This window comes from Ranitomeya imitator, chromosome 5, assembly GCF_032444005.1.
Source record: "Ranitomeya imitator isolate aRanImi1 chromosome 5, aRanImi1.pri, whole genome shotgun sequence".
NCBI lineage: Eukaryota > Metazoa > Chordata > Amphibia > Anura > Dendrobatidae > Ranitomeya > Ranitomeya imitator.
In genome coordinates, this window is record NC_091286.1 from 494,542,507 (window position 1) to 494,569,885 (window position 27,379).

General features: G+C 47.1%; 1 protein-coding gene across 1 annotated transcript in view; it reads left to right on the forward strand.

The window, feature by feature from the left end:
* The first annotated feature begins 490 nt into the window (after nucleotides 1–490).
* The window catches only part of KPNA4 (karyopherin subunit alpha 4), a 49,442-nt gene continuing 22,553 nt past the window's right edge, over nucleotides 491–27,379 (forward strand). Inside the window, exons 1-5 of the mRNA XM_069727411.1 lie at nucleotides 491–860; nucleotides 25,493–25,537; nucleotides 25,927–26,016; nucleotides 26,476–26,505; nucleotides 26,586–26,638. Of these exons, the coding sequence (XP_069583512.1) occupies nucleotides 792–860; nucleotides 25,493–25,537; nucleotides 25,927–26,016; nucleotides 26,476–26,505; nucleotides 26,586–26,638 (287 nt within the window). The 5' untranslated portion in view covers nucleotides 491–791. The remainder of the gene's footprint in view (nucleotides 861–25,492; nucleotides 25,538–25,926; nucleotides 26,017–26,475; nucleotides 26,506–26,585; nucleotides 26,639–27,379) is intronic.

Genomic DNA, 27,379 nt, shown 5'->3' on the forward strand with positions numbered 1-27,379 from the left:
CCTGGTGCCAGCCAATAATAAAGCCGGGCTCAGACCTCCTAACGTCCAATCACAGCCAGGCTCAGACCCGGTAACGTCCAATCAGCCAGGCTCAGACCCGGTAACGTCCAATCACACAGCCAGGCTCAGACCCGGCGTCCAATCACACAGCCAGGCTCAGACCCCGTAACGTCCAATCACAGCCAGGCTGAGACTCACGACCACGCCTGTAGTAACCATGCTTCACAGAACACACCTTTATAACACTTGTGTAAGGGGAGGAGTCAGTGGGCGTGTGTTACGTGACCCGCTGGCTTGCTATCCGTCACGTGAATACTGCCTCAGTGACCCCGACATTGGTACACGAGGGAAACCATTCGTGCCAGGCCACACCCCCTGTCCTAGTCCCTGACACGCCCCCTCTCCCTCTGATTTTCCGGAAGTTCTGACCACACACCCGACGCCCCTTTTCCTTTCCTCTCTTTTACCTGCCCCGAGATGCTATAGCGCCCTCTCTGCTCGGCGGACTGACTAACAGCCGGAAGCCTTGCGCAATTCAGCACCTCCAGGGTCAGCGGGCAGCCAATCAGCGGCGGGGATTCCTGTCTGTGGGCTGAGTCATTTCCACCAGTTCGAGGCTTTCTTGTTACCGGCATTCCGCCCAGACGAGCGGCAGGAGAGCGGGCTGGCTGCGACGCTAACCGGACAGGCGGAGCTCCAGCGTTCTCGTCCCCGCCCTGAGAAGCGAACCACAGTGCTACGTGCTCCGTCCCCGAGTCTTGTGCTGACACCGAGGCCCCGGCGCTCCCATCATGGCTGACAACGACAAGCTGGACAACCAGCGGCTGAAGAATTTCAAGAACAAAGGCCGCGACCTAGAGGTAGTTACCCCGCGCCGTGCTCCGGGCTCCCGCGGCCGCCACACCGCCCCCCGGGCACCTGCGCTGCCGGGCCCAGCTGTGACGTCGTGCCTCCCGCCCTGACGGGGGAATGTGGGGCCGCGGCCGGAGGGAGAGGGCGGAGGCGGCCGACAGCGCTCCTCAGCCGCGTTATAGGAGGGCGGCTCCCGTGTAATCCTCCGCCCTGCCCCGGTGCGAGCTGCGGCCTAGTCCTGCCGGCACGGAGCTCGTATAGGAGTCCCCGCACCGGCCATTGTGTGCCGCCTCCAGTGGGCGCAGCTGGTCATGTGTGTGGTGGGGACCGGCCCTGTCATATGGTGGCACTGTGCAAGGCGTAGGTGTGTGTATGGTGGGCACTGTGCAAGGCGTAGGTGTGTGTATGGTGGGCACTGTGCAAGGCGTAGGTGTGTATGGTGGGCACTGTGTAAGGCATAGGTGTGTGTATGGTGGGCACTGTACAAGGCATAGGTGGGCGCTGTACGAGGCGTAGGTGTGCGTATGGTGGGCACTGTACAAGGCATAGGTGGGCGCTGTACGAGGCGTAGGTGTGTGTATGGTGGGCACTGTGCAAGGCGTAGGTGTGTGTATGGTGGGCACTGTACAAGGCATAGGTGGGCGCTGTACGAGGCGTAGGTGTGCGTATGGTGGGCGCTGTACGAGGCGTAGGTGTGCGTATGGTGGGCGCTGTACGAGGCGTAGGTGTGCGTATGGTGGGCGCTGTACGAGGCGTAGGTGTGCGTATGGTGGGCGCTGTACGAGGCGTAGGTGTGCGTATGGTGGGCGCTGTACGAGGCGTAGGTGTGCGTATGGTGGGCGCTGTACGAGGCGTAGGTGTGCGTATGGTGGGCGCTGTACGAGGCGTAGGTGTGCGTATGGTGGGCGCTGTACGAGGCGTAGGTGTGCGTATGGTGGGCGCTGTACGAGGCGTAGGTGTGCGTATGGTGGGCGCTGTACGAGGCGTAGGTGTGCGTATGGTGGGCGCTGTACGAGGCGTAGGTGTGCGTATGGTGGGCGCTGTACGAGGCGTAGGTGTGCGTATGGTGGGCGCTGTACGAGGCGTAGGTGTGCGTATGGTGGGCGCTGTACGAGGCGTAGGTGTGCGTATGGTGGGCGCTGTACGAGGCGTAGGTGTGCGTATGGTGGGCGCTGTACGAGGCGCAGGTGTGCGTATGGTGGGCGCTGTACGAGGCGCAGGTGTGCGTATGGTGGGCGCTGTACGAGGCGCAGGTGTGCGTATGGTGGGCGCTGTACGAGGCGCAGGTGTGCGTATGGTGGGCGCTGTACGAGGCGCAGGTGTGCGTATGGTGGGCGCTGTACGAGGCGCAGGTGTGCGTATGGTGGGCGCTGTACGAGGCGCAGGTGTGCGTATGGTGGGCGCTGTACGAGGCGCAGGTGTGCGTATGGTGGGCGCTGTACGAGGCGCAGGTGTGCGTATGGTGGGCGCTGTACGAGGCGCAGGTGTGCGTATGGTGGGCGCTGTACGAGGCGTATGGTGGGCGCTGTACGAGGTATTATTATTATTAATTATAATATTTATTATTATAGCGCCATTTATTCCATGGCGCTTTACATGTGAGGAGGGGTATACATAGTAAAAACAAGTACAATAATCTTAAACAATACAAGTCATAACTGGTACAGGAGGAGTGAGGACCCTGCCTGCGAGGGCTCACAATCTACAAGGGATGGGTGAGGATACAGTAGGCGAGGATAGAGCTGGTCATGCAGCGGTTTGGTCGATCGGTGGTTACTGCAGGTTGTAGGCTTGTCGGAAGAGGTGGGTCTTCAGGTTCTTTTTGAAGGTTTCGATGGTAGGCGAGAGTCTGATGTGTTGTGGTAGTGGGTTCCAGAGTAGGGGTGATGCGCAAGAGAAATCTTGTATACGATTGTGGGAAGAGGGGAGTAGAGTAGGAGATCTTGTGAGGATCGGAGGTTGCGTGTAGGTAAGTACCGGGAGACGAGGTCACAGATGTATGGATGAGACAGGTTGTGGATGGCTTTGTACGTCATGGTTAGGGTTTTGTAGTGGAGTCTCTGGGCAATGGGGAGCCAGTGAAGGGATTGACAGAGGGGAGAGGCCAGGGAATAGCGGGGGGACAGGTGGATTAGTCGGGCAGCAGAGTTTAGAATAGATTGGAGGGGTGCACGCGTGTTAGAGGGGAGGCCACAGAGCAGGAGGTTGCAGTAGTCAAGGCGAGATGATGAGGGCATGGACTAGGGTTTTTGCAGATTCTTGGTTGAGGAATGAACAGATTCGTGAAATATTTTTGAGTTGAAGTCGGCAGGAAGTGGAAAGGGCTTGGATATGTGGTTTGAAGGAGAGATCAGCGTCAAAGATTACCCCGGGGCAGCGAGCTTGTGGGACTAGGGAGAGTGGGCAGCCATTTACTGTAATGGATAGGTTTGTGGGGGGGGAGGGGGGGGATCGCGTGAGATGGGGGAAAGATGATAAATTCTGTTTTGTCCATGTTAAACTTCAGAAATCTAGCGGAGAAGAAGGATGAAATGGTGGACAGACATTGGGGGATTCTGGTTAGTCAGGGGGTGATATCTGGTCCAGAAATGTAGATCTGTGTGTCATCAGCATAGAGATGATACTGAAAGCCATGAGATTCTATGAGCTGTCCCAGGCCAAAGGTGTAAATGGAGAAGAGCAGGGGCCCAAGGACTGAACCTTGTGGGACTCCGACAGATAGGGGGCGAGGTGAGGAGGTGGTGTGTGAGTGGGAGACGCTGAATGTCTGGTCTGTTGGGTATGATGAGATCCAGGATAGGGCCAAGTCTGCGATGCCAAGGGATGAGAGGTATAGGTAGGTGTGCGTATGGTGGGCGCTGTACAAGGTATAGGTAGGTGTGCGTATGGTGGGCGCTGTACAAGGTATAGGTAGGTGTGCGTATGGTGGCCGCTGTACAAGGTATAGCTAGGTGTGTGTATGGTGGGTATGGATTTGCGTGTGATGGGCAACCCCCAGCCACCTCTCCTTCCCTCATCATCTTGTAGAATGTAAGCCCGCAAGGGCAGGGTCCTTTCCCCTCTGTACCAGTCAGTCATTATTAGTTCATGGTAATATTTGTATGTAACCCCTTTCTCATGTACAGATCCATGGAATCAATGGTGATTTATAAATAATAATGTACCAAGCATGGGTGTGTGTGGCGGGCACGGCGACGGGCCTGGGTGTGTGTGTGTGGCGGGCACGGCGACGGGCCTGGGTGTGTGTGTGTGGCGGGCCTGGGTGTGTGTGTGGCGGGCACGGCGACGGGCCTGGGTGTGTGTGTGTGTGTGTGTGGCGGGCACGGCGACGGGCCTGGGTGTGTGTGTGTGGCGGGCACGGCGACGGGCCTGGGTGTGTGTGTGTGGCGGGCACGGCGACGGGCCTGGGTGTGTGTGTGTGGCGGGCACGGCGACGGGCCTGGGTGTGTGGCGGGCACGGCGACGGGCCTGGGTGTGTGTGTGTGTGTGTGTGTGGCGGGCACGGCGACGGGCCTGTGTGTGTGTGTGTGTGTGGCGGGCACGGCGACGGGCCTGTGTGTGTGTGTGTGTGTGGCGGGCACGGCGACGGGCCTGGGTGTGTGTGTATGTGGCGGGCACGGCGACGGGCCTGGGTGTGTGTGTATGTGGCGGGCACGGCGACGGGCCTGGGTGTGTGTGTGTGTGTGTGTGGCGGGCACGGCGACGGGCCTGGGTGTGTGTGTGTGTGTGTGGCGGGCACGGCGACGGGCCTGGGTGTGTGTGTGTGTGGCGGGCACGGCGACGGGCCTGTGTGTGTGTGTGTGGCGGGCACGGTGACGGGCGTGGGTGTGTGTGTGTGTGGCGGGCACGGCGACGGGCCTGATTGCTTTCTAGTTTTCTTTACATTTGAGTGGTATTTATGAGCAATAATTTGGCAATCTCTTATTTTAGTCACAACAGAACATAACACAGATCAGAAGGTAATTAGCCATTTTTCAATTTCATTTGAAAAAATTAACTACCAGTACTTTAGAAATTGATGACAACACGTCTCAAAGGTGGGACTGGCCCATGTCTACGACTGTGAAGCACCCACTCCTCTTTTTAGGCCTTGTGCACACATGACTGTTGGTCGTGTCCCTTATGCACATAAATTTCACCAGAATTTCGTGTCTTTTGATGATTTGTACTGTAGCTTGTAGAATATTCAAAGTCTTGAATTTGATGTTGAGGAACATATTTCTGAAAACGTCCCATAGTTTTGACGCAGTTGTTTAGGTGAGCCTCTGACCATCTTTGCTTCTGAGAGACTGTTTTTCGTGAGTACCACTCTTCCAGCCTCTTAATAACCATGTCCTCACATTTTTTATGTATTTTTGCCATCAGAATTTCAAATTAAATGGGAAAATATTTTTCACCTTCTGATCCATGTTCTGTTGTGAATAAAATGTGGCCAGAAGAGATTTCCAAATCATTATATCCATGTTTCCTTTACATCTTGAGGTATGTGTGTACTTGTGCAGCATCCAGATGTTACAGCGTAGTGGATGAGATTTTAAGAAATCCCTTGCCCACTGTGCTTGCACGGACTCCCGCAGCTTACCCGCAGAGACAGATATGCGGCCCGTCTTTCCAGACTGCAGCATGTCTATTTGGACGCAGTGGACATGTGCTACGTCGAAAGCGCTTCCAACTCCTGAATGTGTGTACCTACCCTTAGAGTCCCAGGTTTTTTGAATTTGGGCTCCACAGTGTACAGTAGACACACTGATGTATATTCGTGTATATACGATGAGCTTTGTATAGTGGGCACAAGGTTGCCTCTTACCCCCTTTTACTGTGCAGTCTATTGCTCCCTGTAATCAGCTACTTCTCTCTATGGAAAGGCTGGATGTAGTTTTGTATTCCCATCACTGATGATCCCAGCCCTCTTGATCCCGCACATCACACAGATTCAGGTATATACCGTACATGTTAGATGTCATAAGCTGGTATATTGTATCCATCCATTTGCTGCGGGCCGGTGAAGGTCTGTTGACACCGCACCCTCTATTTGTTCTCTGATGATGCCTTATGGGCGTAACTAATAAGAAGTCTACATTATTGCTGATGAGTTATGTTTTCTGGGGGGCACAGGTGTACTTAATGTTGCATCATAACACATCTGACTGTTTAGGATATGACTTTTCAGTAGCTGTGAAACTAGAACTCCCAGGATGCTGTGATGACCTTAGGCTACGTTCACATTTGCGTTGTGCGGTGCTGCGTCGGCGACACAACGCAAACAAGAACGCATGCAAAACGCATCATTTTGTGACGCATGCGTCCTTTTTTGGCATGATTTTGGACGCAAAAAAAATGCAACTTCCTGCGTCCTGTGCGCCATGACGCTTGCGCCAAAAAAGACGCATGCGTCACAAAACGCACGATAACGCATGTCCATGCGCCCCCTTGTTAAATATAGGGGCGCATGACGCATGCGTCGCCGCGGCTGCGCCCGACGCGGCTCCGCGAAACGCTAATGTGAAAGTAGCCTTAGTGAGTTATATTTTTTGCACCAGCTGTACTCAAAGGTTGGTGACCACTAATTTGTGACGTGGCTTCTTAAAGTAAGTTCACGCAGGGCGTTTTTGCTGCTATTTTTTTCTGCTGCAAAACCTAATCTTGGCAGGAAAGAAGCTGCGTCAAAAATGCAGGTTTAGGTGCAGTTTTTTTTTCTTTTTTGTTGCAAATTTGGTGCGTTTTTTTTTCTTTGCCCATGTTAATGTCCTTGACTTTTCAGCAGCAAAAAACGCAGCAAATAATGATACCTGCGTTTTCTCTGATTGCCCATGACGGCACCACGGAGAGAGGGGATCCGCCCACCAAGGACAGGAAACCTACGGATAAAAAGGCGGTACCACTCTCCTGCATCAGTTGGTTTCCTGTCCTTGATGGGAGACCTACGGACTTACCAGTCAGCGTTGGAATTCCGGGGCCAACCAGTCCGATTCAGGCAGCTGGGGTCCCTCTGCCTCGGCTGGGGTGGTGACCCGAGGCACCACCGCTGGGGGCTAGTAGGCCTCAAGGGTGCGTGGAGGAGGTGACAAGGAGTTCGCGGTCACCTCCTCAGGTAAGATGCAGCAGCGGCAACATCCAGGGGGGTCCCTCTGTGGTTGCGGGAGGTGCGGCGTGGCCCTCCCCTAGCGCGCGGCAGCCTGCACACTGCAATGCCATCGGGCTTGCAGAGCCGCGCAATAAGGGTCTGCATAGGACCGGGGGTGCCGGTCAGCAGCGCCATATCTGTACTCCGGGCGCCATCTTGGAAAGTCGGCGCATGCCCGGAGCTGCGCTGGTCTCGCGAGACGCCGGGGCGCCGCGGAAGCAACTGCGCAGGCGTCGGCGTTCGGCGCTCCTCGCCGTAGTCTGGACGCTCCATAGATCCCGACATAACGCTTAGGCATTTCTACAAGACGCAGGAGCGTCTGCGCAGGCGCCGGCGTTTCAGCGCTCCTCGTGCCGGCCGGGCGCTACTGCGCAGGCGCAGAAGAAGAAGAAAAAAAAAATAAATATATATATATATATAAACAAGGGGGAGCGGCGGGAAAGTTTAAATGGGAGGATTTACTTCCCCCCCCAGTGGCTCTGCAGTATATTGGCAGGAGCCTCAGGAGCTGTCGTGTCAGCGCCAGCGCAGCAAGTGTTTTTGCGCAGACCAGCAGCAGCAGTATGAGCGACCCGGCATCTCCCTTGCCTGAATCACCTCCACCTATAGCATCGCCGCAGCAGCAAAAAAGGCGACAGCAGAAAGGTTACCAGGACACCAGCAAAGAACGCCAAAGGTCTCAACACAGCAAGGAGTCCAGCACGGCGTCGGGGAAAAAGCCAGAGGCTGAGAATTCCCAACCGGTATTTATGGGTCCTGGAGGTGGTAAGTTGATCTTCGTGAAAGTTAGAGACAGTAAGATTATTATTTGTCTCTTTTAGGGGAGGAAAAGCGTAGGTAAAACCAAGTACAAAGTCTGTGCCATCTGTAAAGAGGATCTTCCACTCGCCTGGGAAAAGCAGCTATGTAATTCCTGCATACAGCAGATGGTATCAGAAAGCCTGGCCGGGTTTGCAACAGATCTTAAAAACCTGATTAAAGAGCAGGTGGAAGACACCTTTAAATCCCTTAAAAGGGGAAAAAAACGGAGAAGGGCCAGACACAGGTCCCCGTCCCCAGTCTCTAAATCCGACAGCGATAGTGCGAGTTCGGTATCCTCCGACTCCTCCTCCGCATCTTCGTCATCCACTTCTTCTTCAGGAGGTCACAATTGTTTCCCATTAGAGGACACTGATGGCCTCATAAAGGCAGTGAGGAGTACTATGGGGTTAGTAGACTCCCACCCTAAAAAATCAGCACAAGACATTGTTTGGGGGCTTAGAACAAAAAAAGAGAAGAGCTTTTCCGCTTAATGAAACAATTGCAGCGTTAATCAAAAAGGAATGGAAAAAACCCATGAAAAAGACTCTCCTAACTCCAAAAAGGAAATACCCCTTCGAGGATGAATCCTGCTCCTTTTGGGAAAAAGCCCCCAAATTAGATGTAGCAATAGCGAAAGTATCAAAGAAATTCGCTCTCCCGTTTGAGGACATGGGGGTCCTAAAAGACCCTATGGACAAGAAGGCGGATGCCTTCCTCAAGGGCTCTTGGGAGTCAGCGGGAGGAGGCCTGAAACCGGCAGTGGCAGCAGCATGCACATCTCGCTCCCTAATGATCTGGTTGAATCAATTAGAGGGTCAATTAAAGGGGAAAACTTCCCGAGACTTGATGCTGAAGACATTACCCGTAATAAGGGGAGCTGCGGCCTTTCTGGCTGACGCCTCGGCAGACTCTATAAGATTAGCTGCCAGGTCGGCAGTATTTGCTAATGCGGCCAGGCGTGCCCTCTGGCTTAAGAATTGGCCTGGTGATCTACAAACAAAAACAAAATTGTGTACTATCCCCTGCGAAGGGGAGTTTTTGTTCGGTTCCACACTAGATGATATCTTGAAAAAAGCAGGGGACAAGAAAAAGTCCTTTCCCTCTCTAGGTCTCCCCTCTTACCGGAAGCCCTTTCGGAACAAGAGGTTTTTCCGTAAGAACCCTGGGAGAGGCCAGGGAAAGTGGGAGGATAAGAGGAACAAGAACAAGGGGTTCATCTTTAACAAAAACCCCAGCGATACCAAGAAGCCTTCTCAATGAAGGTTCGCCCCAGGTGGGAGGGAGATTATCTTTCTCCCAGCCTGGAAAAAGATTACCTCCAGTCAATGGATTCTAAACATCATAGAATCAGGTCTGAGGCTGACATTCAAAAAATGCCCCCGTCCCTCTTTTACGATGACATCTATAAGATCTTCGTCAGAAGAACAGCTGGCACTGGAAAACGAGGTCATCGGGCTAGTAAAAAAGGGAGTACTCCTGGAGGTTCCCCCACAAGAAAGAGGGCAAGGGTACTATTCCCCTCTATTCCTGAGGAAGAAACCAGACGGTTCCTTCAGGACCATTATAAATCTAAAAAAACTAAACGATTACTTGGAGGTTCAAGCATTCAAGATGGAAACGATAAAATCATCTATCAAAATGTTGTTTCCCCAATGCTTCATGGTGGTCCTGGACCTAAAGGACGCATATTATCACGTCCCAATACACAAGGATCACCAGAGGTTCCTCAGGATGGCAGTTCACATCAGTGGAGTCCTAAATCACTTCCAATTTTCAGCTCTACCATTTGGCCTTGCCATAGCCCCGAGGGTTTTCACAAAGCTGATAGCAGAGGTAATGGCTCACCTCAGGGAAGAAAATACCCTAATCGTTCCATATCTGGACGATTTCTTGGTGATAGGCTCCTCCCCGCAACATTGCGAGGATCAACTCGTAATAGTGATGCATTCTTTAAAGGAGTTGGGTTGGCTAATACACATAGAGAAATCCAGGCTAATGCCTTCTCAGGTCCAGGAGTACCTAGGTCTCACTCTAGACTCCAAAAAGATGGAGTGTCGGCTTCCAGAGAACAAGATACAAAAACTAAAAAGTTTAGTTTCAAGAACCCAATCTCTCCCCTCCATAACACTCCGTCAGGCCATGTCCCTCTTAGGCTCCATGACCTCTTGCATTCCAGCGGTCCAGTGGGCCCAATTACATTCAAGAGTCCTTCAATGGCAGATATTATCGGAGCAAATCCATCTAGGAGGGCATTTAGACGGGCAGTTGACTCTATCTCCTCGCACCAATCACTCTCTGACATGGTGGAAATCGCAGGAAAATCTTTCCCAGGGAGTCCCATGGGTAATTCAGGTCTCGAAAGTCCTGACTACAGACGCAAGCCCTTCAGGGTGGGGGGCCCATCTGGGCGACCTAGTAGCCCAGGGCATTTGGTCTCCATCTCTTGTAAACAAATCCTCCAACATGAAGGAACTCCTTGCAGTAAAATTTGGCCTTCAAGAATTCTTGGGGGTCCTTCACTCTCACCACGTAAGGGTAATGTTGGACAACCGGGTGGTAGTATCTTACCTAAATCACCAGGGGGGTACCCGTTCCAAAAATCTAAGGAAGTGACCGACTCAATCCTGCAAATAGCCGAGAGCAACCTCTTATCCATAACAAGCCTACACATAAGGGGAGTAGACAATTACAAAGCAGACTTCCTCAGCCGGTCCAGCCTAAAACAGGGGGAATGGGAACTAAATCGATCAATATTCACCCAGATCACAGAAAGATGGGGTGTTCCCAAAATAGATCTCTTTGCGAGCCATCTAAACAAAAAAGTAGCCTCCTTTTGCTCCCTATCTCCTCTGGGGAACCCAGTAGCTGTGGACGCTTTCCTGATATCTTGGGGTGACCATCTTGTCTATGCCTTCCCTCCTCTTATTCTGATTCCAGCAGTGCTGAGGAAGATTCGGGAGGACGGGGCGCTGGTCATCTTAATTGCCCCGTTCTGGCCGAAGAGACCTTGGTTCTCATGGATGAGGAAGATGTCAATATCCGACCCTTGGGTATTACCAGACCTTCAGGATCTACTGTCGCAGGGCCCAGTCTGTCATCCACGAGTCAAGAACTTGCACTTGAAAGGAAATTATTAGAGAGCAGGGGGTTCTCTCCGGGGCTAATCTCAACTCTGTTACAAAGTAGGAAGCCGGTTACAACAAAACAATACGGCAAGGTATGGAAAAAATTTCTGTCTTCTTCAGGTGTAAGATTAGGGAAAGAAATTCCCCTTACTTCCATACTAGAATTCCTACAAAATGGGTTGGAGATGGGGTTAGCCACTAGTACCCTAAAAGTTCATGTGGCAGCTTTGGGAGCCCTATTCAATTTTGACTTGGCTTCAAACAGATGGGTTTCTAGATTTATTAGGGCAGCAGGAAGATCGAGGCCTCTTCCAGTAAAAGTTGTTCCTCAATGGGACTTAAACTTGGTCCTTAAAGCCCTGACTAGTACTCCATTTGAACCATTACGCGAAGCTTCACTGAAAAATCTATCTCTAAAAACTGCTCTGTTAGTCGCCCTCACTTCTGCCCGTAGGGTTAGCGACTTACAGGCTCTCTCAGCTAATCCTCCCTACACACAATTTCTAGAGGATAGAGTCATTTTAAAAACAGACCCAGCATATCTATCGAAAGTGGCTTCAAAATTTCACAGGTCCCAAGAGATATCTCTCTCCTCCTTCTGTCCCAACCCTAAAAATAAGGAGGAACAAACATTACATACACTAGATGTAAAAAGGTGTCTCTCACATTACCTAGAAGCCACTAGAGAGAGTAGGGAGGATCCCTCTCTGTTTGTGTGTTTCCAGGGTCCCCGGAAGGGGAAAAAAGCATCCAAAGCTACCATAGCAAGATGGATCACGGACGCCATCAGTCTCTCATACTCGGCAAGTGGGATGTCCGTTCCCGGGGAGTTTAAGGCTCACTCAACAAGGGCAGTAGCGACTTCCTGGGCGGAGAAGGCCGGAGCTTCCATAGACCAGATATGTAGAGCTGCTACCTGGTCTTCACCATCCACATTCTATAGGCACGATAGATTGGACCTAATCTCCTCTTCAGACCTTACTTTCGGTAAAAGGGTTCTGGAGGCAGTGGTCCCTCCCTGAATGTACTATCTATGCAATTCTCTCCGTGGTGCCGTCATGGGCGATCAGAGAAAAATATAGTTCTTACCGATAATGGTATTTCTCTGAGCCCATGACGGCACCCATACATTCCCTCCCTTCACTTATGGGTGTGCACATCAAATTAGTGCCATAGTCTATTCATAGTCTTTAAACACGCGGTATCTCGTTATAATAAACAGTTAAAATTTACAAATGTTTTAGTAGTCTCCCATCGTTCTCTATGTAAAACAACTGATGCAGGAGAGTGGTACCGCCTTTTTATCCGTAGGTTTCCTGTCCTTGGTGGGCGGATCCCCTCTCTCCGTGGTGCCGTCATGGGCTCAGAGAAATACCGTTATCGGTAAGAACTATATTTTTTGCAGCGTTTTTTCCACACCCATTCAAGTCAATGGGTGAAAAACACAGAAAAAACGCTGAAAGAACTGACATGCCCCATGTCTAAAAAAAAAAAAAAAAAAAACACAGCAAAACACAATATACTGATCACACAAACACTATATGTTAAAATGATTTAAAAGTACAACTCGTCCGTCCAAAAAAAAATACAACAGCTATATTGATGGGAAAAAAAAAAAAAAAGATAATGTCTCTTGAAAGGGGAGGAAAAAATGGAAAATGTCCATGCTCTGAAGTGGTTAAAGGGGTCTTCTCATGCTTGGAAGTTATTGCTTAAAAGGTGGCAACGTCCTGGTCACTGGGGATTTGACACTCTGGTGCCCCAACCGATCCAGAGCTTTATAGAGCCCCCTGTGAATGTCGCAATGGTCGATTATGCGCACTGTCACTTCATTCATTTTTTTTTTAATGGGACCATTGGAGATAACTGAGCGCTGTGCTCGGCTGGTCTTTGGTACTCCCATAAGAATGAATGGTTTGGCAATGTGTGAATCCCTGTGGTCAGACCCAGATAGAACATAAGTTGAGCGTACTCTAAGGGCAATGAATGTAAAGCAACATCCCACAGTTTTCCGTTATACGTTCTTTCCAAAAATTTGTTTGTCTTTGAGATTCTGCTTTTTATCCAGTAGCTGAAAATCCGTGTGGAATTTCTTCTGAGAATTGGATTTTTTTGTCTACTTTGAGCGAATACATCAACATCAAGACAGATCTTGGGTTGTAAACATAAGGATGAATGACCTCGGGAAGATCAAAACATCCAACACCACGGAGACACCATCATGTGTTTCTCAACGCAGTGATCCAGAACACTGCCCCATCCCTTATAGGAAATATGCAAATGCATGTAGAAAAGCCGCGGAGACACGTGTTTCTCAACGCAAGCAATAAATAGCCAGGTCTTTCACCAGGAAGGAACAACCACAGGAAGGGCAGCATCCAAAAAGGAAAACCACCTTTGCCAAAACATGATATCCATCCACATACAGCTGTTTCGGGGTATTTGCCCCTCATCAGTGTGAAGTAGGAAACTGGCTATTAGGAGCAGTGCCTAGTAAAAGGACTATAAACAGAAGGATGAATGACCTCGGGGAGATCAAAACATCCAACACCATCACGTGTTTCTCAACGCAGTGATCCAGAACACTGCCCCCATCCCTTATGGGAAATATGCAAATGCATGTAGGGGTATTTGCCCCTCATCAGTGTGGAGTAGGAAACATGTGATGGTGTCTCCGCGGCTTTTCTACATAGATCTTGAGTTGTGACACTCTGCTACGCTGTGCCACTAGATAGGGTACACTGATGGCTGAAGTGTACTTCTTACCTCAGAGGATACGTCCAGTACAATTGTGGCAAATTACTGGCTATGAAAAGTAGTCTGTCTATATCAGTTTCCACCTTTTTAATGTAAGCTTTCCCATTCACTTCTCAAAAGTGAATGTCTTAAAGCTAACTGAATAGGAAGTTTAGGAACTTTTCAATAAAGGGCGATAAAGCTTTATATGGAAGCTAAAAATCATTTAAAATATGGAGTTGCCATGATAAGGCCTAAGCCTGAAGCTTTTTCTGCCCCTGTGATCTCTTGACATTTATCATGCATGTCTAATAGAATGTTTAATTAAAATAAAACAGACTCCATACCCTATAGCAGGTCAGACAGGTACAGACTAAAGGTTTGTTATGGAATTTTTCTACCAAATTCTCTAGCATGTCTAGACTGATTTTTTTTTTTTTTTTTTTTTTTTTTTCTTATCTGGCATCGGTCCAGTATAGTTTTTGCCATTAGAAATGTAAAAAAAAAAATTCCTGGTAATGAATTGCCACTTCTTAGGCCGGCGTCACACTAGCGAGTTTTACGGACGTATGAGCGCGTAAAATACGTCCGTGAAACTCGCCTAACAAACGTCCCAATTATTCTCTATGCCCCTGCTCGTATCTGCCGTATTATACGGCTTTCTATGGCCATAGAAAATCGCAGCATGCTGCGTTTGTCACCGTATTGTGCAAAAAAAAGCCAATGAAAGTCTATGGAAGCCCCAAAAATACGGATTACACACGGACCAGCAGTGTGACTTGCGAGAAATACGCAGCGGTGTTAGAGAGAAAAGCCGGCAATTCAGTGCGGTGTACAGTAAAATCACACTGACAGCTTACAATAGAATAGGTGGAATAAATGTGTACACATAGAATAGGTATAGAGACACATATGTGTATATATATTATTACTTCATACAGCGCTAGTTAGCTTTAAAGCCGGTAATTCAATTGCTGGCTTTTGCTATCTCCTTCCTAAACCCGACATGATATGAGACATGGTTTACATACAGTAAACCATCTCATATCCCATTTTTTTTGCATATTCCACACTACTAATGTTAGTAGTGTGTATATGCAAAATTTGGCCGTTCTAGCTATTAAATTAAAGGGTTAAATGGCGGAAAAAATTGGTGTGGGCTCCCGCGCAATTTTCTCCGCCAGAGTAGTAAAGCCAGCGACTGAGGGCAGATATTAATAGCCTGGAGAAGGTCCATGGTTATTGCCCCCCCCCCCCCCCCCCCCCCCCCGGCTAAAAACACCTGCCCCCAGCGACCCCAGAAAAGGCACATCTGGAAGATGCGCCTATTCTGGCACTTGGCCACTCTCTTCCCATTCCCGTGTAGTGGTGGGATATGGGGTAATGAAGGGTTAATGCCACCTTGCTATTGTAAGGTGACATTAAGCCAAATTAATAATGGAGAGGCGTCAATTATGACACCTATCCATTATTAATCCAATACTAGTAAAGGGTTAAAAAAAAAAAACACACATTATTAAAAATTATTTTAATGAAATAAAAACAAAGGTTGTTGTAGTAATTTATTCTTCGCTCAATCCTTCTGAAGACCCTCGCTCTGTAACAAAGTAAAAATAATAAACCAACAATATACATACCTTCCGAAGATCTGTAACGTCCCACGATGTAAATCCATCTGAAGGGGTTAAAATATTTTGCAGCCAGGAGCTCTGCTAATGTAGCTGCTCCTGGCTGCAAAACCCCAGGGAATGAAGGTAATGTAGGTCAATGACCTATATTTACCTTCATTTGCGGTGAGGGTGCCCTCTGCTGGCTGTTCCTGGAGCGTGGGAACTTTCCTAGAAAGCTCCCAGGCTCGAGTTCATATGAGGACAACCAGCAGAGGGCGCCTCACCGCAAATCAAGGTAAATATAGGTTATTGACCTACTTGACCTTCATTCTCGGGTTTTGCAGCAAGGAGCAGCGCTGCATTAGCAGAGCTCCTGGCTGCAAAATATTTTAACCCCTTCAGATGGATTTACATCGTGGGACGTTACAGATCTTCGGAAGGTATGTATATTGTTGGTTTATTATTTTTACTTTGTTACAGAGCGAGGGTCTTCAGAAGGATTGAGCGAAGAATAAATTATTACAACAACCTTAGTTTTTATTTCATTAAAATAATTTTTAATAATGTGCCTTTTCTGGGGTGGCTGGGGGCAGATGTTTTTAGCCAGGGGGGCCAATAACCATGGACCCTCTCCAGGCTATTAATATCTGCCCTCAGTCACTGGCTTTACTACTCTAGCGGAGAAAATTGCGCGGGAGCCCACGCCAATTTTTTCCCGCTATTTAACCCCTTAATTTAATAGCTAGAACGGCCAAATTTTGCATATACACACTACTAACATTAGTAGTTTAGTGTGGAATATGCAAAAAAAAATGGTGATATGAGATGGTTTACTGTATGTAAACCATGTCACATATCATGTCGGGTTTAGGAAGGAGATAGCAAAAGCCGGTAATTGAATTACCGGCTTTAAAGCTATCTAGCGCTGTATGAAGTAATAATATATCTATACATGTGTGTCTACTGACATGTGTGTATGTGTGTTTTTTTTTTTTTTTTTAACACATGGATCCCTTCTATAGCGGTATGTTGGTTTTGCAAGCCTGCGAGAAAAACATGCAGTACGGATGCCATACGGATTACATGCGGAGGATGCCATGCGCAAAATACGCTGACACACCCTGCCTACGGAGGAGCTACGGACCACTATTTTGGGGACTTTTCAGCGTATTACGGCCGTAATATACGGACCGTATTGTCTTACGCTGAGTGTGACTCCAGCCTTATACTTGCGTCCTATTGTATCGTCTGACTCGCCATTCATGTCCATATTCTCAACCAAGCAAGACAAGCTAGGAGTAGGTATATGTGGTCATTGATCTAATGTATTAAAGAAGTATTCCCATCTCCAAGATCCTCCCAATATATAGTAGGTGTAATAATAGTATTAGGAAATATCTCCAATTAAAAATGTAGCATGTTTTTTCTGATTCACTGTCTTTCCTCATGAGCAGGCATTGCAGGACCTTAGGTATCCATGGTTACGACCACTGATATAGTGACAGTTTCTAGTGGTTGTAACCATGGGGGTGGGGGGGGTGGGAGGGGGAACGCATGGAGACAGGACATGTGATCAGATAAGTTAAAGCTTGACACTTGCCAATGCTATGTTTATGAAGGGTGGACTGATTGAGTCCGAATAGGTGGATCTATTCTATTTCTAGGACACCTATATTTAGAATGCAATACGTTACTTGGTTCTGCTATCTTCCCATTAAGGAACTCCTTATTTTCTATTGCGGGATGGGCTTTGTTGTGACTGGTGTCTTGTACAATTTGTTTGCCTGGCCTGTGTCCCTAGGAGTCTCCACTGTATCTAGATAGGTTAGGGAGGACCAGGGTGAGCTGTCGAGGAGCAAGGGCACCACTTGTTACAGTAAGGGCTTGATATAGGGTCAGCGCTCTTCACCAATCTAACCTGACCATCCCTCTACTTATAAAAATTTGTTTGAAGATAGATGGAATTCCCAAAGATTCAGTCTTTGTTGGAGTTGGTCTTTGGTGCCTGTACTAGGACTTTGTTTTATTAACTCTTGAAATTTGGGTTGTTTTTAATTAATTGTAACATTTATCCATCTAGAACACCCCCCCCCCCCCCCCCCCCTCAACGTTATGACACTAGACAGGCAAGGGATAGGTAGGCACAGCAGATGTTAAGCCTGGGGGCGCAACTATTGTGACCCCAGGGTGCCAAGCTCCGTGACTTAGGCAGGGCATGGCTAATGGGGAGACGCTCTGCCTATAGGTCCTATACAGGTACAGTGACCTCTCAGTGGAGTTAGAACCCTGTGTTGTGTGATCACATGGGGCATTTTTGAAAAATATGTAAATAAAGGTATTTTTTTTAAGGGGATATTAACTGTTTTCTCACGTCCTCTAATTGAATCTTTACTGGAAGAAATGCAGTGAACCTCAGCAACGAGAAATATTCTCTTGGCCAGTGGACTCGCTGACTTCTCGCCTCACCAGTTGTCTCCGGTACGATATAGACTTGCTACACACCTTTCAGTGCATCTGTAGCTTCTTCATTTGTTGTTAATGTGCAGACCGTTTGGAGGAGCATGTTTTCATCAGGAAAACTTATTGGAAAAGTGAGTCCCTAAAGGAGTGCCAAAAAGAGTTTCTAAAGAAGTTCAGAGGTTGAAACCCGTATATTCTGGTGAATTAGCGGGAACGGACAGGAACGTTACTGCATAGGCATGATGGAGGACGTCCAGTAATGTCTGAGGAAACCATTCCAAGATGTGAAACCGTGACTTGTGGCATCTCCACATAAATTGTTGCACAGGCCGGCATGTCGTACTCCACAGGTCAACGTGCGGACAAGAAAGTTCGTCCGTACAGTCACTGTTGATCAGGAATTTAAAGGGCCCGATCAAGAGATAATAATTTATTGCCGGACTTTTTCCTTTGGGGCCAATTGAAGAGTCCGGAGTACAGTAACAAGCCACGAACATTACAGGCACTCCGAGAGAACATACAGCGAGAAATTCAGGCTATGACCCCTGACTTCTTGCGGAATAAATTAAACAATATGGAATGCATCCAAGCATGCAGGTATGTACAGTCCAAACTTCAGTACGATAGATAGCCTTTTAGAGTTAGCACCAATTTTTCCGGATTAAAATGGTGAATCACTCTTCACTATACAAAGGGCTTGTTAGGCCGGTTTCACATTAGCGTTTTGAGGAGCTGCGGATTTCCTCCGTGAAGCCTCGGCCGCACCGCCGCCGCTAGCTCCGCTTACTTCTGCATGCGGCCTGCATACCTATCTTTAACATTAGGTACGCAGGTCGTGCGGCTGTATGCTTATGCTTCTGCATGTGTTATTTTGACGCTTTACTATGGCAGATGCCAAGGTGGCAGGAAGATCTTACCGTATATACGCGAGTATAAGCTGAGAATTTCAGCCCGTTTTTTTTTTTTGTTTAGGCTGAAATTTCCCCTCTCTGCTTATACTTGAGTCATTCCCAGGGGTCGGCAGGGGAGGGGGAGCGGCAGCTGTCTAATCATACTCACCTACTCCTGGCGCGGTCCCTGCATGTCCCTGTTTCTCCTGGCGCTTCCAGCTTCTTCCAGCATTGAGCGGTCACATGGTACCGCTCATTACAGTAATGAGTATGGACCCAACTCCACTCCCATAGGGTTCAGAGGGTGCGATGACGCGATTAGTGTGCACGGCCCCGCTGCCTGAACAGTCAGTGCAGAGGATGGAAGACGGAGCTGCGCCCAGCGGTGGAACAGGGGACAGGTGACTAGTGACGAGAGGCGAGTATGTGATTTTTTTTTTTTTTTTTATATCGCAGCAACAGCATATGGGACATAATAGTCTTATGTAGCATTTTATGGGGCCATAATCAACATTTGTGCAGCATTATATGGGGCAAATGTCTCTATGGAGCTTCTTATGGGGCCATGATTAACATTTGTGCAGCATTATATGGGGCACATTTTAATATGGAGCATCTTATAGGGCCCATCATGAATGGAATGGAGCATTATATGGGGCTCCTGATTCAATATGGATATTCAATAACACTTAACCTACTGATGTCTCAGTTAATTTTACTTTTATTGGTATCTATTTTTATTTTTGACATTTACCAGTAGCTGCTGCATTTTCCACCCTAGGCTTATACTCGAGTCATTAAGTTTTCCCAGTTTTTTTTTGTGGCAAAATTAGGGGTCTCGGCTTATACTCGAGTATATACGGTACTGATGGATCTTGGTAGATGTTAAAATGTGAAGTACATTATCACTTCACATAAATCCCTCTTCAGTCTTCTGTAAATAATGTACAAGTGTTATAAGCTGCTTTTATAGTCTCATGATGGTGTGGACCAATACACCTCCAAATCTCCAACACAGTCATGATGCAGTCTTTCCCCCAGTTTTAGGCCAAGTGTAGATATTAAAACCGAGGAAAAAGTTGTACAGGAAGAAGTGCAATATAAATAGTATAAATCTTTAATAGTTAAAATAAAAACAATAAAAGTACGGGAGATAAAAATCCAACATGGCAAACACAATGTGTAAGGTGGGTCATCACTGGAAAAACTGTTGACCTGAGGATATTAAGAAATGCCTGTTCAATAAATAACGTGAAAAGTACTGTAATACCTAATAAGAAAAAATAATACGGGAAGATAGTGGTACAAAAATGGAAGCTACGTGATATAGGTGCAATCAAGATGTACAGAAAGGTATACATAAGGCAAAAGTTCAAACACTATTGAAACATTATGAAAAAGGCAAATATAGTAATAGTAACATATTTAGTAAGGCCGAAAAAAGACATTTGTCCATCCAGTTCAGCCTATATTCCATCATAATAAATCCCCAGATTTACGTCCTTCTACAGAACCTAATAATTGTATGATACAATATTGCTCTGCTCCAGGAAGATATCCAGGCCTCTCTTGAACCCCTCGACTGAGTTCGCCATCACCACCTCCTCAGGCAAGCAATTCCAGATTCTCACTGCCCTAAGGCTATATTCACACTTTGCGGATTTTGCTGCGGATCCGCAGCGGATTTGACCGCTGCGGATCCGCAGCAGTTTCCCATGAGTTTACATTTCACTGTAAACCTATGGGAAACAAAAAACGCTGTGCACATGCTGCAGAAAAATCCGCGCGGAAACGCTGCGGATTACATTCCGCAGCATGTCACTTCTTTTCTGCGGATTTTCAGCTGCTCCAATAGAAAACTGCAGTTGAAAATCCGCAGAAGAAAACGCAGTAAAAACCGCGATAAATCCGCAGTAAAAACCGCGATGGGTTTTCACTGCGGATTTTGCAATTCCGCTGCGGAAAAATCCGCAGTGGAATCTGCAAAGTGTGCACATAGCCTAACAGTAAAGAATCCCCTGTTAGGGCAGATAATAAACAAACAATATATTACACCAAGTGCATGGGCACCCCCACCAACAGCCCAAAATGAGTTTAATGCTTCATCAGGGGTCATAGATCTGGCAGTGTGGGTACTAGAGATGCCTTGTATTGCTGTGGTGCTCACCCACACCCACCCAGCCAGGCGTTGAGAATTCTTAGTAGTATAATCATGTTATGAATTGACCTTTTTTTTTTTTTTTCTATCTGCTGTCATTCTCCAGCATTAAGAGCTTTTATTTTACGTAGTGTCCAGCTGCTTTCATAAAGTTATTATTATAAAGAGCACGGCCACCAGAGTCTGGAAGAGTACGCACTGTTAAAGTACCGTTTGTGGCTGTGCATACTTTATGTATTTAGTGCTGAAATTTCTGCATCTCTTGGCAGAAAAAATGCAGCATAAAATTGCACATTTTGGTTGCATTTAACAAGCATTCTTGTTGCAGATTTTCTCCCCCGCTCATTAGAATGGGTGAAATCTGCAGCAAAAACGTCAAGACTTGACATACTGCAGATTTAAATCTGCTCAATTTTCAAGGACAAAATACTCAGTGTGCATGAGCATTCAGGATTCTCACTCACTTTGCAGGCATCAGGAAATTCTTCAGATTTTTGGAGAAGAAATGTGACAAAAATGCAACATTTGCACAGACCGTTGAGGTGTTAACTCATGAGATACCAGCCACCTCTCAGCCCATTTATTTTTTTACATCTGTAAGCTACTCGCCCCTCTTGTCTCCCAATAAAGCTTCTGTTATCGGTCCTACAAAATCACCACCCAACCCCGCATAGGCATTTTCCGGAGCAGCTCTCATATTCATTACTCACTTGAGCCCAGCTCTTGTTGGAAGGCACGGTTATCCATATATGCAAATATTATGTTAATAGTGTAAACTTCAAAAACTAGCACTGGCATCCTGCTAAAGGGAATCTGTGACTACATTTGAACTAATTAATATGGGCATACAGGTTATAGAATTCTGAAACCAGTCCTCCCTGTTTGCCTCATGTCAGATGTATTGTTGCTGAGAAATCCTCTTTTACTACTTGACATAAGTGACCGCTTCCAGGCTTCGGGGCGGATGGTGCCTAGAAGAGAACTCTGCCCCCAGAGCTTATTTTACATGAAGGAGGCATTCCTAGGGTGAGGCACATAACTAACATAGAACAGGAGAAATGAAATTTGTCTTCTTGGAAACACATTTTTTTGCTTTTCTCTCTCAGCTCTTCTGTACTATAAGGCCGGCTTCACACTGCGTTACAGCAGCCCGTTCAACACATACGTTAAACGGGCTGCTGGAACGCTAGTGCCGACTTTGGCACATCGCTAGCGCAGATAGAGCATCTGCTAGCTCGATCTGCGCTAGCAGTGACGGACCCGGAAATGCTGCAGCCCGCGTCTCGGGGTCCGTCACTCAATGACGGCACATCCCTAGCACACGCCCATTGTGGGCGTGCGCTAGCGATGCGTCCGACATTGGAGTCAATGGCGGCGCTAGCGGACTACGTTACACCGCGGTGTAACGTAGTCCATCTAACGGACTGCCATAGCGCAATGTGAACCCAGCCAATATTGCAGCCCGTCTGCCTGTGAGATGTAAGCTGAAGCGGAGGGGCACCTGCAGATGTCCGTTACCAGGAGTGTGGCCATTGCACATCACACTGGTAACAGTGGTAACCATGTCACATAACTCTGCCCCCAGAGCTTATTTTAAATATAAGGGGGGGGGGGGGGGGGGGGGGTGGGGGGGGGGGGGGTTCCAGCATCCCGTAGCCTGGAAGAGGTAACTTATATAGTGTTTAAAGATGAATTATCAATAACAAGGCATCTGATATGAGGCATACAGGGAGGGCTTTTTACAGCCTTCAATAACCTGTATGCTTGTAGTAATAGTGAAATCAAATATGGTGACAGATTCCCTTTAATGCACAGTAGCAGGAGGAAATGAAGCTTGGTAGTAGTTTGTAGCTACTGAACCAGAACTGTCCCACTGGGTGGAGTGCCGCCCCCCAAGTCACAAGGAAGTGAGGCGACTTTGTCTTAGCGCCAGTTTGGGCTGCTGTAAATTGCCCCGTGCCACTTTGATAGATCTCGCCCCCTTTGCTGCAGGTTGATGTGCTGTGTGAAGAATTGTATGTGAGATGTCATGCTTTACCCCTGATGTGGTGAGGAAATGTATCTGATGTAATTTTAATACAATTGTCTATTTTAAACCTCATGCCTCAGATTTCATCGTCTGTCTAAATTTGTACTGCGCACTCATGCCTCCTGTGCCTGGCTTCTGTTGTAGGACACTGTGTACTTGGGACCGTGGCTCCAATCCAGTGACGCCGAATTAAAGATGGATTTCAATTTGTAGCTGCAGTGTAAATGCGTGTGTGCTCGGAGGGTGGGGTTTCCAGAGGAAATCTTTGAAATCCAGATTGCTGGGGGCTGCATTGCCGTTTATCACATTGTTGCATCTTTAGTTGGCACATTCTGACTACAGCATTTCACCACTTTTTTGCCACCACCCCTATTTGACACTTCATAAATCTAGCTTTAATCCATTGAAAAGTAGCTGTCCTCTTTTGCCATTTAGAAAAAAAAAAGTTGATTTTTTTTTTTTTTTTTTTTTTTTTTGTACAAAAGCATGCAGTAACATTTTCAAACCTTTTGATGTCTGAAGACTGGTATAGAGCTTTGGTAAATTCCCCTATGGGCTTCTTTCACACTTCCATCTTCTGCTGTGCGTCGTTGTGCAGTAAAATGACGGATCGACGGAAGTCACGAAAATAGTGAAAAACGTGTGTGACGCATCCAGTGTAATGACGGATGCGTCGTTTGTGTTGTTGCCACAATCCTTCCAGGCATGCTCAGAGGGGAAAAACGTGATACATCGCTGGACTCCTGTATGTGATGGTCAGCGACGGATCCTGCGCCCACAGGCTTCCATTATAGCAGACGACGGGCAGCGCAGGACCCGTCGCTGACTGATTTTCCGACGTGCAGAAAAAAACGTTCCTCTGAACCGCTATTTTCCGACTGAACCAGTGCACGACGGATTAAATGGATGGCCATCCGTCACAATCCGTCGCTAATACAAGTCTATGGGAAAATGCAGGATCCTGCATTCTCAAAAATGACGGATTATGACGGAAGCTGAAAGATGGAAGCGTGAAAGAGGCCTTAGGCTACATTCACACTTGCGTTTTTTGCTGTCCATCGCAGTGCAGCAAAATGACGGATAGACGGACGTCAAGAAAATAGTGAGAAACGTGTATGACGCATCCAGTGTAATGATGGATGCGTCATCCTCAAATTCCGGGAAAATAAATGTCGGGACGAGAGAGAGACGGATTAAAAAAAAAACGCAAGTGTGAAAGTAGCCTTAGTACTTGTGGATAAATTCATGTGCTGAAAACTGCACTGTAAAACTGGTTATTAGTAAACTTGGTGTGAATTGTTTTGCACGTCCCAGTCTATCGCTGCGGGAGAAGCATCACTTACCCGACAGTCAGGCCTGGCACAGTCACCTGTGTATAACAATGCATCGATGATGTTGTCCCAGGCTGGCTAATCAGAGACCCCTGGATGCCGTCTAAGAGGCTGCAGATTGGGCACCAGGCTCACGTGTCATCACCGCAGGAGAGCCCTGGGGACGCGAGTGCCACACCGCTGGAACAGCACGGCAGGTAAGTATAGACTTTTTTTTATTTTTTTTTTATTTTATCAGGCTCAAACCTTTAGAAGAAAAGGATGTTCTAGTAGTGGACACCCCCTTTAACGGTTAAACTGCACAAGCTTCTTGGCATCTGCGCCTTTATCTGGTGTCCACATTACCAGTATTACCTTGTATTTATTCATTCTTGGATCCATGTGTTGATTTTTATGTTTTTGGAAAATTGCAGCTAAAAAAATGCATTGGGAACACATTGTGTGAATAGAGCTGCAGGACTTTCTTGCTTTATGCCGTTGTCTGCTCTCTTGAATCAGCAGAGATCTTGTTTGTTTTCTGGGAGTGCTATTATTACACTGGCTGGTGACTGTTATTTGCACCCTGCAGTCAGTCTGCTGCGCAGCCTCCATCATCTGTCATGTCTAAGTAGTTCGTCCTATTTCTACTTAAGTGGTGAATGTGAACTTGCAGGTCTCCGAAGTAGGCAGCGACTTGCTGCTGATTCCTTGTCCTATTGGGGCATATGTGGTAGAGGGTGATCTAGAGTAAAGCCCTATACTCGCTCTATCCATGCGTCGCTCCTCATCTGAGGAGAATCAATCATCAGCTCACTTTCTGAGGGCATCAGTTTGCATTGGTTACATGGTTTTCCGATTCCCTTTTCCTATAGAGAATAATTGAAGTTGCGCAACCCCCCCCCCCCTTTTTTTTTTAAATGGGTCGATAGGTAAAGAAAAAACTACACTTTTCTCCCAAACCGTTGCTATTCCTCCATATTTGGCAAGTGTTCCCCTCCGGTCACCTGCACCACATCCACCGGGGCCATTACATGAGCGCTGCTTCGATCTCATATCATCCAAATGGAAGAAACGCTCCAGTTCATATGAATGGTGCAAAGTTCACATTACACCTCTGCAGGATGTTGATGCCAGGGGTCCGACGGGGCACTGCTGAGTGTGGACTGGTCTGGGAGGAGATAATTTGTGGGCCTTTTTTTTTATTTAAAATAACTTGCTTGGATCCATTAAGAAAGTGTAGTCCTGTAGTGGACAACCCCTTGAATCAGTTAGCAGGGTCCTCTGGAAAGGGAAGACCCATAGAAAAGTTAGTTGCAGAATTGTTATGGAAGCAGGGGCTCGTAGTATTTCAGCTGCCTGTGTATTTCCTGCTATAAACATTTACTTTCCTTTTTCAGAGCATGAGAAGACAGAGGAATGAAGTGGTGGTGGAGCTGAGAAAGGTAGAGTCATTTTCTGCTAATCCGCATTGCACTACATGTAAAGATGAAACGTGCGTGTGAAATTAAATATATATCTCCCAATAGACTGAGGTCTAAAGTGCAAACTCTTGTTTCAGGGCCAGGAAGTGGTTCTGACTCACTTGTTTTTGTGGGGCAGCCTGTAGCTGAGCGTCCCTCTATTTCTGTAACTCCTACGTCAGTGTTATGTACATAATCCCAGGCTCGGGGCCGAGCTGTGCTGTAAGACTGCATAACTCCGCTTCATTTTACTTAGCGGACATCAAGATACTGACATCTTATGTAGAAGTCTACTTACCTGTACCAAACTGTGTAACCGTGCTCGCATGCTTCATAGAGACATCATGCAATATCTCACATTCTGATTATAGAATAAGAGAGATGAGCATCTGTTAAAAAGGAGAAACGTTCCCCACGATGATGCCTGTGAGGACTCTGATGCAGATGCAGACTTCAAAGTGGTGAGTACAATGGCTATATACTGTACTGGTGCGTAGGTGGTTGATCCTTGTCATGGGGCTCATTATAAATGTATTTGTTGGTGGGAGAGGAACATGTGATGGTCATATAATCATTTATGGCAGCCACATTGTTCTGGTAATCCTAGTAATAAAGGTATAGGTCAGCATTACTTATATTTTGGCGCGTCAGGTGATATCACTGCTGGAATCCACGCTTATTCTCAGAAAAAAGGCGTTACTGAGCAAATCCACCAACAGACACAAGTGAAGCTCCTGAAATATTTAGCTTCCCAGATATTGAAAGACAAGCTAAAGAAGTCAGTGTCCCCTTTATTGTGGTAACGTGAAGAAATGCATAGATGCAGCTTTTCATGGATGCTCCATGAATTTCCCCTATGAATATTGTTGCAGTTTTGTCTTCTATACATGACGTAACTTGTTTCTTTTCCTTTCCTGCAGCAAAACACATCTTTGGAAGCAATTGTGCAGGTAATGAGATAATGTAATCACGTGGGTTTTCTTGGGCTGGACACGTTATTCTATATAATGATATTCATGTATTCTTTCAGAATGCATCCAGTGACCACCAAGGTATTCAACTCGGTGCTGTCCAGGCTGCAAGGTAAAATGCTTGTTGATTATGCTACCAAATGCTATTGTACCAAAATGGTAACATCTACCTTACATTTAAAGTGGACATTTGCAGTATGGCGCTGGTATCACCTTAACCATAAACAGTCATAGAACTAATATACCAGGTCTGCAAAGTTATTGTACAAAAACCAATCAAGTTTTTTCTCTCATCGTTTTTAGGCTATGTGCACACGATGCGGATTTAGTGCAGATCCGCAGCATATTTTTCCGCGCAGAAACGCTGCAGAGCCGCACTGTGATTTACAGTACAATGTAAATCAATGGGTAAAAAAAAAGCTGTGCAGATGGCGCGGAAAAATCTGTACGGAAATGCTGCGGATTTAAACGAAGTGCATGTCACTTCTTTTGTGTGGATCTGCAGCGTTTCTGCACCCCTCCATTATAGAAATCCGCAGTGGGAAAAAATGCTGAAAATCCGCACAAAATCTGCATAAAAACCGAGGCAAATCCGCAGCTATGGATTCTGCCAGGAGATCCGGATTTTGTGCAGAAAATTCTGCACCCCATTCCCTACGTGTGCACATAGCCTTAAAGTACATTTTATGTTCAAATGAACATGAGGGCATGTCGATAGCAAAATAAAGTTACCGTATGCTGTTGGGAGACTGAGGAAAATTGTCTATTTTAATTAGGATTTTGCTTGACATCTGCTTATTTACTTTTTTTTTTTTTTATTCACACGACATTTTTTTTTTTTTTTTTTTTACTG